At 33.9% G+C, this 14500-nt stretch overlaps 1 protein-coding gene across 1 annotated transcript; it reads left to right on the forward strand.

Moving 5' to 3' along the window:
- Window positions 1-4787: 4787 nt before the first annotated feature.
- LOC149575341 (casein kinase 1-like protein HD16) lies at window positions 4788-14274 on the forward strand. Its single transcript, XM_089815111.1, has 15 exons — window positions 4788-5702; window positions 7008-7130; window positions 7276-7349; window positions 7558-7627; window positions 7802-7857; window positions 7962-8033; window positions 8142-8236; window positions 8348-8414; window positions 8542-8890; window positions 9012-9142; window positions 9629-9803; window positions 9933-10023; window positions 13298-13455; window positions 13562-13750; window positions 13828-14274. The coding sequence occupies exons 1-15, from the start codon at window positions 5217-5219 to the stop codon at window positions 13885-13887; spliced, it is 2196 nt and encodes a 731-aa protein (XP_089671237.1). The 5' UTR covers window positions 4788-5216; the 3' UTR covers window positions 13888-14274.
- Window positions 14275-14500: the final 226 nt, after the last annotated feature.

Below are 14500 nucleotides of genomic sequence, written 5' to 3' on the forward strand. Positions count from 1 at the left end.
TTCAATTTATTTTTCCTATCAGTTTAATATCGTAAATGTTATTAAAATATGTATATATTAAAATAATATTGTTATGAAGTTCGTTGAGAAAAATATTATAAAATAAAAAATATAGAATTATAATACAATTCTTAAAATTTTCATATATAATAATTTATCTAAATTTATTAGAAGGGTTGTTCTTCTAATAAACAAAATTATTGAAATTTGACTTAGTTAAAAAAATTAATTAATAATAATAATAATAATAATAATAATTTAAAAATAAAATATAATAATAATAATAATAATAATAATAATAATAATAATAAAAAATTAAAAAATTAAAAAAAAAAAAAAAAAAAAAAAAAAAAAAAATTTATAACCCCTACCGGTGTCGTACGCTGCTGACGCAGGCTACGACAGCAGTGGTATGGTTAATAATATTTACTATTTAACCATTTGAATTATTAATGGAATTGGGAAATATTTCTATTTAGTAATCGAATAATTTAATAAATGATTAATATTACTTCTAAGTCTTGATATGTTATTATATAAACAAGAATGAGTTTAATTGCAAGGGTTAATTATGAAGGTTAACTGAAAAACTTACTTACTTGAAAACATCTATTAAACTGGAAATTTAAAACCTTAATTCAAACAAATACACGGGTGTATTGTATGAGTAATACTGAGAATCGTATACACTTGAACATACATTGAAACGCAAATTGAAACTTATATTGAAAACGAAAATTGAAACCTTACATTAATTCAACAATATATTATCAATCAAATCCAACTGTGAGACTATGATGTTTTCTATGTATTGTCTATATTTCTTTTTGGATTTTGGTGTTGTTTAGATGTCGACCAGTCTAGGATGTACACCAGAGGTTTTGTGAGATTTCTTGGATACTATTATGTGGCTAGATGTTATGATGATTCTTGTGATTCAAATTGGAGTTTATACTTATGAGATTTGTTTTGTGAGCATTTATGTGTATTTGGATTTAGTTTGATCCATCTTGTTATCAGGTTGCCTGTTAAGGAACCAAGTTTGATCTTTATCGATGTTGTGGTATAGGACACAACTGTGTTTTTATGTGCTTAGGAGAGGTTGTCTAGGTACGTGACTTGGGAGTGGCTTGCATAGGGGTTCGGGACCCAAAGTGGTCAGTACCAGGGTAACCTAATGCAAGTTATGTAATAAGTGATAATCTAGTAATTAAAATTTATGGGGGGAAAACACACTAAAAAGATAAATTAGAGATATTTGATCTACCCATGCCTTTAGTGCTTGTATAGACTAAGGATGGGAATGAGATGAGTGCCTCGTCTTTTTGAGAGGGCTTTCTAGTTTTCCATATGTGTGATGTTGAGGGTCCGGGGTTCAAAGTAACCAGTCCTGGGTAACTCAACGCTTGAGGGTCCGGGGTCTCTTAAGAGATCAGTCCAGGGTAACTCAAGCAACCATGTGATGACACTCCCTAGTATGTAGCCTAAGTCTCCTCTGTAGTTTTTGTGTATCTCTAGTGGTGTACTTATTGTTGGTGGTGTATCTATTGTTGGATGTGTTTATTGTGGTTACTTACTTTCATTGATGATGATTGGTGTTTCATTATGTTTTACTTTTGACATGTGGTTTTTGACTTGAGGAGGATTATCTTTTGTTGACTTTATCTTGTGATCTTGGTATTTGGTTTATACTTGGTTTGTGTATGATGTTTGGTTATGTGATGTCAATATTGGATTGAGTGTTCTTTCTTTCTGGTTTATTTTATCTTCTTGAGTAGTATGTGTTACCTTTGAGATAGTTTTGGCTAGTAGGTATTCCATGCCTAGGAGTGTTTTATGTTTGATAGCCGTTTGTGGATCGTTCATTATCTTCCCTGCACGGTGGGAGTGGAAGCCTGACTAGGTAACCATGCGGTCGGGAGGTAGTGCCTTCTTACCATTTGGGTTCCCCTTCACATTGCCAGGTGTTGGATGTTCATTGTAGAAGATGTACCTTTATCATTCTTACTTCTTATCTCAGAGACTTCTTTTCAGATGAAGTATATATGTTATCATGTATTCTGTTATACAGTATCTATTTTCACATACCTTGCGACATGTGCAGTGGATGTTATTGATTGGATGTACTTTCATTGTATTGTTTATACTTATGCATTTGCTTATGCGACTATGTATCTGTTATTCCTTTATGATCTTGAGACATTGTACTTGAAACTTAAACTAATTAATTTAAGATTATTAAATGTGACTCAACGTAAAGGAACCTTTGAGGAACTGAAACTATATTTGTAATTGCAAATGTGTATTTGTTGTGTATGTTCATATTGCTTCCGCATTAATGTTATCTTGATGTTGTTTAAACTTCAAAAAAAAAAAATAGTTCAGTAAACATTGTAACATGTTAGGTTTATTTCTCTTGGGTTCCCAAGCGGGGCGTTACAACTATACCAAATATTGCACATGTCATAGGAGTTGTTAGCAAGTATAAGAGTCATTTTGGGATTGAACATTGGAATGTAGTGAAATGGATTCTCATATACTTGAGAGGTACATTTAGTAAATGTTTACATTTGGGGGCTACTGATTTACAAGGCTATGTTAACTTAGATTTGGTAGGGTATTTAGATACCAGGTAGAGTACTACAAGACATGTAATTATTATTTGTGAGACAATGGTGAGTTGATTTTATTTGTTATAGAATGAGTAGCAAGGGATTAGAGATTGTAACCAAGTTAAAATCATTGGATAATAAGAATATTGGACTCACAGTTTAGTGGACGTAGCCCAAGGATTGGGCAAACTATGCTAAATCTTTGTGTCTCGTGTTCTCTTCTACACGGGCTTAATTCCTTTATGATATTGCTTATATTTGTATGTAATTATTATTATTGTCTCTCTAATCCTAACACTCAACACAACGAGAGTAGGCTTGATTAAGTTACCACGAGGTCGGGTGGTAGTGATTCTTTTACCATTGAGGTCTGTCAAACTTGTATCAGTGTTGGATGCTCTATTATTTGAATTTTACCATTCTATTTCTTACATTTTGGAGACTTGCTCTTATTCTTAGTTGATGTAATCATGCACTATATATTTGCATCTTGAAGTCCTTATGGGACGATGCACTGTATTATATTTTACTTGTATCGTTATCACATACCTTGCAATATATGGAATGAATGTAATTTGTTGTATTAGTTGTGCTCAATGTATTCAATTATGAAATCATATATTTGTTATTCTTTTACGGATGTGGACATTGTACTTATAATCAAACCTAATTAATAAATTTGCACAAATTTGATTCAACGTTAAGGAACTCTTAAGAAATGTAAACTATAATTGTATTGCTTTATGTGTGTGTGACATGTTTTAATATATTGCCTCTGCATTGATATTCATTAATGTTGTATACAACTTTTAAGAAAAAAATTGTTTAGTAAACATTGTAACATATTTAGGTTAATTTCTCTTGGGTTTTACTAGTGGGGTGTTACAATCCTATTTTATAGGATAAAATTTACTCAACTTTTTCTCTCTACCCTTTAATATGTTACCTTGATATAGCTTACTATTGTGTAACAATTGTACTTTTTTGGAGTACAATTGCTAGTTATTTGAAGAGCTCCAATTTATGATCTTACAATGTCAAGATTCTAATATGCCTATTACGATTTATGACAATTTCATCTTCAATACTAAAACAGTATGGCAACAACATGTTGCAAGTGTGTCCTCTTATTTTATAAAAAGTTGTTTTTTTAATATAATAAAACATTTTCAAACAATTAAAACACATTCACATCTTCATGGAAAACCACCTATATTGCAAGACTATGTTGTTATTCTTGTCAAATGCTAGTAGGATAATTTTGTTCTTTGGTTTAGATCCAAATCATAAGAAACATGCATCAATCATTGACCATTTTCCAAATCACTATCTATCTGTGGTGAGCCTAAATAAGTTTTGGACTCACATTCTCTATTATTAAAAATGACTCCATCTTAATTTATCAGTAAATCAATTGATTCTCAAAAATACTAAATAAGCTTTGATTATATTTGTAAAAGGGACAAATTAATGATTCTAACAATGATACTCTAAACCAATTATTATACAAATTCAGAGCATAATTTTATTACATATTGGAGTTAATAATTATTTTGTTCCTTTTTTTTCTAAAAATATAGTAGGCTTTTAATGGAGAGAGTACACATTGTGACCTTGTGTTTTATAATAGAAAACTCTCGCAAATCAAGCCAATTCCCAACCTACGAAAACCAATTGTAAGATTGAAGTAAATATTCTATATATTTGTATTAGAAAATTTGCATTAAAAAGACACTATGATTATGTCAATCTAATAAACCAAAGATTTTAATATGTTATTTTAAAGTATTGTTAAAAATTTATTGACAATAGACATGAATCGGAATTCAAGTATAGTCAAACCCAAGACTTCCCACATATACGATTCACACTTTATTGTTACATTGCAAATATTCCCAATACGTTATTTTAACTTTTTATTTAATTTGAATTTATTTTTTAAAGTTTACCCTTCGCCAACTATCTTTAAAGAGTAGTTGGAGAAGGAAATGAAACACTCCGCTCCTAACTATTATTCCACAAACTTGGAAGAACTCTTATTTAAACAAAATTAACACAATTTGCCAAAAAAGGCTGAGAATCTGGTACCTTGTATATCCAACCCCCTTTTTGTCTTAGAAGACCTGACCTCAACAAATTAATGAATAAATAAGTAAATCCTCTCTCATTCCATCTCTCGCAATACCAGGGAAAGGAAATGATGATTACTTTTGAGCAGGTTGTGGGCGCCTCTTGCATTTCTATAGATTGAAACCCCGACATCACCGGATCGAGCCTCACTCGGCTGCCTCAGATTGTTCATTGCTCAACAGCGTCAGAGTCTTTCTATATCGAGGAGGTCAGAGTCAAATCCATTTTTATTCCTCATTTTGCTATTAATGTTTTGATTTTGGGTGACTTTTCATTGGAGGAGCAGTCTGCGACGCTCTTGATTGGATTGGGGTTTTACGCTTGTGAAATGCCGTTTTGAGATTCGGTACGGCCGTTTCGAGATTGTCAGGGGGAATTTTTTTTTCGTATGACCGATTAGGGGGAAATGGTGGTGGAATTTGGATGAGTGTGAAAGAAAGAAATGGTTGGATCTTTGGATTTTATGGGTGAAGGATGCCTGAGCTGCGCAGTGGAATGCGCAAGGGTCGTGTTCCCCCTCTGAATAATAGCAATAAACCCCAGCGTAGCCCGCCCTCAAACCGTGCCAGACGAGGAATCCCCAATAACAAGAAGAAAATTAACAACGCCGATAAGAAAAAGATCGTTGCAGCCGATCATGTGCGTACCAGAGCCGCTGTAGCAAAAGAGGCAGCAGACCTAGCGAACCAGAATAAGGCCGAAGACATTGCCATCTTACAGCCGAAGAATTTGCCCAAAAGAAACAGGACAGGGCGTAGGGTGAGTAAGCCTGTTGCAGTTAGATTAAGTCTTCGTGAAGAGAAAGGGCGGCAGTCAGCAGAGGCGAAAGCTGGGGAAGATTTAGCCGCGGTTAGGGTTAGTGTCGCTGACGAAAAGATGGATGATGACAGTGCAGGTAGGAGCGCCGATAAGCTGCCCGGCGCTGAAGACGAAGGCAGTACAGCACCTCTTCCTGAAAAGGTGTGTTTTCTCGCACTCGCTTCTGTTTTCCTACAATTTGAATCTTTGGGGTTTTCACATAGTAAACCATTCGATTTGATGGCCCAGCGTGAAACATTTCCTGATTTTCTCGGCCAGATTATTTGCTTTTTGAAATGGTAGTGCATTAAATTTAAATGGCCAAATATCTCTTGCTTTTCTCGATCGGGGTATATATCTTATTTTTTTTGATGAGATAGAACCGTATTCAAATTATAAGAGGTAAATACAACCCATGCTTGTAAAATACAGACCGAAGGACTGGATAAAAATCTCTTGTTTTTCTCGATCATTGTATATGCCTTATTTTTTTGGGATGAAATTGAACTTATATAAATTATAAGGGTTAAGTACAACCCACGCTTGTAAAATGCAGCCTAAGGAATGGCTAAATATCTCTTGCTTTTCTGGATCACAACCCGTGCTTGTAAAATGCAGACGTAATGAGGGGCTAAACATCTCTTGCTTTTCTCGATCAGGTTATATATATTTTTTTTTGATGCAATAGAACCGTGTGTAATTATGAGAGGTAAATACAGCCCATACTTGTAAAACACGGATTGAAGGGAATGGAATGACATACCACAGTCACGGAAAGGGAATGTAGCTATTGAAATAGCAGTATTTAAATGGCTAAACCATTGTACACTGTCTTCAGTCAGGGCATTTGGAAATGAAATGGTTGCGAAGCTTTATGGTACATGCAATGGTTCAAAGCTTTTTTCTTCAAATAATGTTAATAATGCTCGGTCATAATCACTATGACCTCGAGATCTTAATAGTCCTGTTCATCCCAAAAAAATAATAATCAAGATCATTCATTAGAATTGTACGATTCTTAATTGGAGGGTCGATTAGTTTGATAGAGCTAACACATCCTGTATGCTTATTCTGTTTATTTGTTCATACATCGTTCCTAGGATTGTGGGGGTTCCTGGAAATAGTCTTTAATTACATTTCTTCTTTGAAAGGTTGGTTATTTTTCATGGATTGCCTATTGTGATTTTGAAAGTGCCATTATCTATGCCTTAAGGCCTTCCTATATTGCTCTTTAGATTTTGATAAGGTAGTCGATTATAGTTTGAATGTTCAAAGTGCCTCTGATTTATTTTCTGTTACATTTTAGAGACTGTATTTTAGTGGTTCAGAAAATTCTCACTGATTTTGCTTGCAATCTATTCAATTGAATGGAATTTTTGCACTTTTTTATTGCATAGCTATCATTTATTTGAATAGTATTAAACAATTCTTGTTGCTCTTTGTTCTTTTCTATTTTTTTTGGGGCAGGTTCAAGTAGGTGGTTCTCCTCTCTATAAAATTGAAAGGAAGTTGGGTAAAGGTGGTTTTGGTCAAGTTTATGTTGGTCGTCGTGTTTCTGGTGGTACAGCTACGGGTCCTAGTGCTGTGGAGGTATGCACTTACATGATGCGCATATTATTAAATATTTCAAATTGTTTCTTGAGTTCAAAAAATGATGAAATCTGTTAATATTGTTAAACCTTTTGCCAACGTTCAACAGTTTGTGTGATATGCGCCCATTGCTTCATGTTTGTAGGTTGCTTTAAAATTTGAACACAGGAGTAGTAAAGGATGCAATTATGGGCCTCCATATGAATGGCAAGTTTATGCGTAAGTATCAGACTGATCTTTTTGATCTTTGTATAGTTAAATTCACTGGCTTTCAAATTTCCATCTGCTTTGAAGCTTATTTTGTCTGATAATGGTCGACTCCTAGTTTTTTTTTCTTTGATTTACTGCTTTAATGCATACTTCTACAAAGTGCTTTAGGTATGTGTTTCTTTGCATGATTTTCTTATAGTCTGTCTTGTTTGAACAGTGCTCTTGGAGGGAGTCATGGTGTTCCTCGTGTCCACTACAAGGGTCGTCAGGGTGATTACTATATTATGGTATTGGCTTCTGTGCTGATAAATTTCTACTGTTGCCCTTTTCTAATTATAAAGGAGGAAATTTTTTTTAATGGACTTTTATTTTATTTTTTAAAACATTTAGGCCTTTTTGATCTTTCCTCATCATATTCTACACAGGGTTGACATTGTTTTCTTCTATGTGGCTTGCCGTAGGTCATGGATATCTTGGGACCTAGTTTATGGGATGCTTGGAATTCATCTGGACAAGCGTTAGTTCTTTACTTTGCTTGAGTTTAATCTGTTTGTTGTCAGCATGGTAGCTGTTCTGGCAGGGTTCTTATCTGCAAATTGACAGTCTCCTAACTGTTTGCAGGATGTCTACAGAAATGGTTGCATGCATAGCTGTAGAATCTATATCTATTTTAGAGAAGATGCATTCCAGAGGGTATGCAGTAGAGATTAGGATTAATTAGTTTATGAATACAATATTTATTAGTGTGTTTTTCTGTGCAGCAAGCATCATGATTAATTGTTGTTTATGCCTGAATTCCAGTTATGTTCATGGTGATGTAAAACCTGAAAATTTTCTACTTGGTCAACCTGGTACACCGGATGAAAAGAAACTATTTCTTGTTGATCTTGGGTTAGGTTAGTAAGTTGTTTTGTCACTGAGTTAGGTTCATCTAGTATTAAGTCTTAACTAAGTTTTCTGTAAAATTATTAATTATATATGTTTGTGTAATATCATTATTAACTCAGCAACAAAATGGAAAGATACCACAAGTGGACTGCATGTAGAGTACGACCAAAGGCCGGATGTATTCAGGCAAGTTGTTATAAATATATTTTAACATTTTGCTTGTTTATGTTTTATCTGTGTTCTTTTCCTAAGTAGAGGTTAACGTTGCGGTTAAGATTTTGATCTTATACAATCTAAAAATCTGGTGATGCAGAGGAACTGTTCGATATGCCAGTGTGCACGCACATCTGGGAAGAACTGCGAGCAGGAGAGATGATCTTGAATCCCTTGCTTATACTCTTATTTTTCTACTCCGTGGCAGATTGCCCTGGCAAGGCTACCAGGGTGACAATAAAGGCTTCCTGGTTTGCAAGAAAAAAATGGCCACTTCTCCAGAAATGCTCTGCTGCTTTTGCCCACAACCTTTCAAGCAGTTCCTTGAATTTGTTGTAAATTTGAAATTTGATGAGGAGCCTAACTATTCGAAATTAATTTCACTTTTTGATGGTATTATTGCTCCAAACCCAGCTGTCAGACCACTTAATACAGATGGTGCTCAAAAGGTGTGATTTTGAATGGAAAACACTTAAATGTTTAATGATCATTGTCTTCAGGTTAATCCAATATTTGAAAATACGAGGCAACATTAGGGGTTGCTTATTTTTGGTTCAAACTGTCTGCCAGGTTGGTCAAAAACGAGGCAGGCTGACAATGGACGAAGATGATGAGGAACAACCAAAGAAGAAAGTACGGCTAGGAATGCCAGCCACACAATGGATATCTGTTTACAATGCTCGGCGTCCTATGAAGCAGAGGTATGCACTGCTCCATTTTTTGAAAAGCAGTTTTTTTTTTCTTTTTTCTTTTTGCAAATATGTCATGGATTTTCTTGTTTTTCATAATTGATGATTTTATTGTATGTAAAGGAATTTTTTACTATACAATTGTTTTCAGCATTCTATAAACTTTATTTTGTTTTGGAAACTTTGTTGCACAGGATATGATGCATGCTTTTGTTTTTTCATTCATTAGTTGTGAATGAGCAGTCATCTGCTTGGATAGAACTTCTAAACCTTTTTGCTTTATTTTGTGCTATATCTTGTGATTGTCTTACAAGATATGATGTGTACTTTGGATCTTTTTTCGTTAGTTGTGAATGAACAGGCATCTGCTGACTAGAATTTTTAAAGTCTCTATTTTTATTTTGTGCCATGTTTTGGGATTGTCTTTCAGGAATCTGATTTCTTTATGTACAAGTTTCTTCAACTTATAACATAATGTTGCTTGTTTTATATTACTAGGTATCACTATAATGTTGCAGACACCAGACTGGCACAACATGTCGAAAAAGGAAATGAAGATGGTCTATTCATAAGCTGTGTAGCCTCATGCACAAATCTGTGGGCTCTCATTATGGATGCGGGAACTGGGTTTTCAGCACAAGTGTATGAACTTTCACAGTCCTTCCTTCACAAGGTTGGACATTTGTTCTGCACACTCTTGAAAATTAGTAAACTATTGACAGGCATAATTTACATTGGTGTTCTAAGTTGCTTTTTTTCCCAGGAAGAATAAAATTAATTTTTGCCTTTTCTAATTCTGTAGGAATGGATAATGGAACAATGGGAAAAAAACTATTATATCAGTGCAATAGCAGGGGCCACTAATGGGAGTTCTTTGGTAGTAATGTCTAAAGGTGAGCTGTACTTTTTGTTTTGTTTTTTTTGATTGAATTTTGTAGAAAATTTAATTTATCTATTATTGAACATTAGATAATATTCATAATTCAACCAAATATATCACTCACTAAGTTTGATGGGCACGTGTTTTAACTTTTGATCATATAAAGTTTTTCTTGTCTTGTGATAAACTTCAAGAACTTTTGTAATGCACATTTAGTTTTGCTTTTAGGGAGGCACAATTTAAATTTGTTTACTCATTATCTGCGGGTTTCTGTTTCTTGAAGAGTGTGAGCACCCCAAGAACCAGCAGATTCTTTTTAGATAACCTGGTTTGTTTTTAGACAGTCTGAGCTAAGTTACTGATTCAGGCGTGGATGTGGATGCAGAAGTAGGTACGAGAATCTTGTGGGCGGATGTGTGGTTTTTTTTGGGTGCATTTGGGTATATGTGTATATACATATACACACACACATACTAAAAAAATACAATAAATATAGAGAATTAAATCATTTGATTGTATGATACTTCATCATTGATCAATATAAATGTTAAATGCCAATTGATACTATAATAGAATAAATGAATATTTATATATAATATTAATATTAATATTAATATTGATATTGATGATATAATTTTCATATATAATATATAATCTTCATATTAGTATGTTATTAATGTTGATACTCTAATATTCATATATCTCAATATATATAATACTTATATTAGTATTCCAATAAATGACCAAATATTTTAACAAATCTGCATACTGTAACATCCGCCTATACACATCCTGTATATAGTTATATAATATTGTAACACATTCCATTCAACATTCAAAATCCAGACAACATTCAGACGCCAGTCAGCATCAAGGATAAAATTTTTATAACATCCAGGGGAATTCTATATCAAATGACACAGTCAGCTGTTGATACAAATTTGTCTTCCACGCATCAAACTCTGCTTCTGCCTCCACACCCCTCTGCATCCGAATCCAGGCAGTCAGCAAGTACATCCGGTAACATAGAGTCTGAGGCCTCCACTTCAGACGTTTGCAAGTAGAATTGCATTGGGAAGGTTGACAGTGTACAGAAGCCTGCCATTGTAATCCTATTTATAAGCATTTGAAATTATCAAGGTTATACAGGGTAATTACATGATATTTTGTTTATATGGACACTGGTTTTAGACAATATCTCAATAGAGGATTTGTGTAGGCCTTCACTTTTTGACCTAAAGATTGTTTGGTTTGCCATAAATTATGGCAAGCCTTCTTGTCTCTGAAGTGTCCAAATCAATGCCTTCTAGGGTTTTCTTGGGGCAAAAGGTACTTAGCATTAAGGAACATTAAACCCAGAAGAAAAGTTGGCGTCCAAGATAACTGTTTGAATTTGTTATTTAAACAATAAATCTAAAAAAGATGACTGAATTTAGAAATCAATTTTAAGCCTTGGCTTTTTATTAGAAACCTTTCATTTAGATTTAACTATATTCCAACTGTAAGAAAAATGGCAAACAATGTGTCGCTGATCATTTATTCATTCGTCTTTCATCTATCATCATTGTCCTGTATGATTTAAATGTTGAGGCAAAACAAGTGAGTGCTCGTAAAGTTCACACAATTCTTTCTTTTCTTGATTATAAATTTTACAGTTTTAAGTTAACAATGAAGAGCAAGCTCTTCTGCTGTGATGCAATGAAGTGAATAAAGAGCACAAATCATCTTGACTGGCTTTTCTATCCCCATTATTGGGTGCTTGATCTGCCATTGCATTTCTTGCCATCTTGGTGCATTTGTTATTTAGATCTTGGTTATTCAAAGTCGTCATTTTTGTTTTGTGAATGATATCGTTTTTTTCCACTCATTGTGCTCTTCCTTTTTTAATTAATTCTAAGAAACATTTTCCAAGAAGCATGGGCCGGAGTGTAGTGATGTGTGCTAGCAAAAATAATTGCCATTTACTTTTAATTTGACAGGCCTTTGCATTTATTAATATATATATATATTTTTACCGTAAGAGGCTGAAGACAAGATTAATTATTATGTACTATTATTAATTATTATTTTATTAAGCACGGGTAGATTTGGCTTACAGTTTACCGTTGTGTTGTAGGCTCTTGCCTGCATTTCTTAATATTAGTATTAATATTAATATTAATTATAAATATATTTCTTTTTGATTGATAAATATGATATATATTATTAGTATTAGTAAAGTAGCAGGATCACATAAATCTTTTCATCCAAAAGCATCTACGAGTTACAATGCAGGCAACTCGTTCGCACAACAAAGCAGCGACGCAAAGACAGACATAACCATGATAGATATTAATGAAGCTATATTAATTGAAGCTATACATCAAAACAGCGAGAAAAAGACAGGCATTAAATTAGAATACGTTAATTTCAAGGTAAATAATATAGCTTCAATTAATATTCTTCATCATTAAGATATTGGATATCTATACTCTAATAATTGGCATGTGGTTGGAGGTTCTCTTCCACTGGAAGATTTTAGCATCTGTTTTATCTAAGCCAGTCATATCCCTTACAAGAGAGCCATTTTATTTGCCATTTCTTGTATACAAAGATTAATGCTCTTGCCTTTAAGCTTATTGATTAGGGTAGGTTGCAGCTTATTTCCTTTTCACTTTCATGAACACATAAAAAGTAGACAGCTTAGCTGGGTTTGGGGCCAGCCTAAGTAATTTCAGGACCGATGCATGTTTATTTAGACCAGGACAACTTTAACCCAAATTTTGTTTCTGGTGTACAACCAGGTCCAAGAATTTAGTTGTGTATAGATTTATTTTATATTTAGATAGTTGAAACATTCTCTTATCTTATGGTAGACATTAGAGCTCCCGGATTCAGTTCACAAGCACTTAGATCAGCGTAAATTTGATCACAAATCCCAATTCTTTTATACCCTGTACAGCCAGGTTCAAGATCTTTGCATGGCATGCTTCTTTTTTGGCTTTTATGAAAAAATATGCAAAAGCTTCTCTGTTTTTTCTGCTTTAGGATTACCCTTTTCCAGTTTATGGTTTACAATGTACACAAGTCCAGACAAGTTTGAACCCAAATTGTGTTCCAGGTTAAAGTACTTTGATAAATTGATTGGTAAAGTTTTATTTATTTACACGTGTACAGGACTTCTGTTTTTACTTATGATCAATCATAATTTTAGTAAAGAACTATCTCATCTCTTTTTGCCATGATATTTTGTTAGATGAATTTGGTCATGAAATGGAAAGTTCTAAAAGAATGTCAACATGTTTCAGGGACACCATATACACAACAATCTTATAAAGTCAGCGAATCTTTTCCATTCAAGTGGATAAACAAAAAATGGAGAGAAGGCTTCTATGTGACTTCAATGGCCACTGCAGGATCTCGTTGGGGAGTTGTCATGTCGCGCAATGCAGGATTTACAGATCAGGTGGTTCAGATGCCATGTGGAAAAGTTGTGCTGCTTATATTAAAAAGTGACTGGCTGAATTGTTTTTTTCTATGCTTCTGACTGTTTGCAAACACCTTTTGTGCAGGTGGTGGAACTTGATTTTCTATATCCAAGTGAAGGCATCCATAGACGCTGGGATAGTGGTTATCGCATTACTGCCACTGCAGCAACAGTTGATCAGGCTGCATTTGTTCTTAGTGTTCCGAGGCGAAAACCAGGGGATGAAACACAAGAGACGCTTCGCACTTCTGCCTTCCCCAGTACTCACGTCAAGGCAATGAGTCTTGCCTTCTCCAAGTCAATTGCATATTTTCTTTGAATTCGATCTAATGCTGTTATATATTTTTTCAGGAAAAGTGGGCAAAGAATCTTTATCTTGCAGCTGTATGTTATGGACGGACCGTGTCATAAAAGATTCAACATGTTGAAGTATTATTGTGTAAATTTTGAAAATACCATCTTGTGCTTGCAGTAGAAAATCTTATATTCATAATCTGCTGGAGGGCCAAGCTTGTAAGGTTCACAATCTGCTAAAGGTAATTTTGAAAGGAAAATGCAGGTTAGGGAGTTTTGCCTTGCAAGCTGTCTGCTTGTGTATACTATTTAATGTCATTGCATTGTGGCCAACAGAGATGCTGCACATGATGTGCACATTATGTTCTATATGTTTTTATTGGTAGGAAATCTCACTTCACATGATCTCATTCTCCAACTGAATCCAGATCATTATTTCAAATCACAGCAGACAACAAATATATTTAAAATTAAAAAAGTTTATACCTTGGATTACTTAGCAAATTTAAGTTCACTACTTTATTGTTTGCAATGATGAAACCGAGTTCTCTGATTTTCCAAGGCAGGTGCACTGAATAAGTGTTTTGAGCAACAATCTGGGATAATTGCTGAAATAATGTTAGTCTGAATAAGTTATATTAATATTGATACTACCTCTGATTTATAAGCCACGAAAGGCATATGAATTGAAAACTTTATTCCTCAAGTGATATGAAACCTGCCAGTGAAT

Source organism: Cupressus sempervirens, chromosome 2 (genome assembly GCF_028749045.1).
Source record: "Cupressus sempervirens isolate cs-2001-9-10 chromosome 2, ASM2874904v1, whole genome shotgun sequence".
NCBI lineage: Eukaryota > Viridiplantae > Streptophyta > Pinopsida > Cupressales > Cupressaceae > Cupressus > Cupressus sempervirens.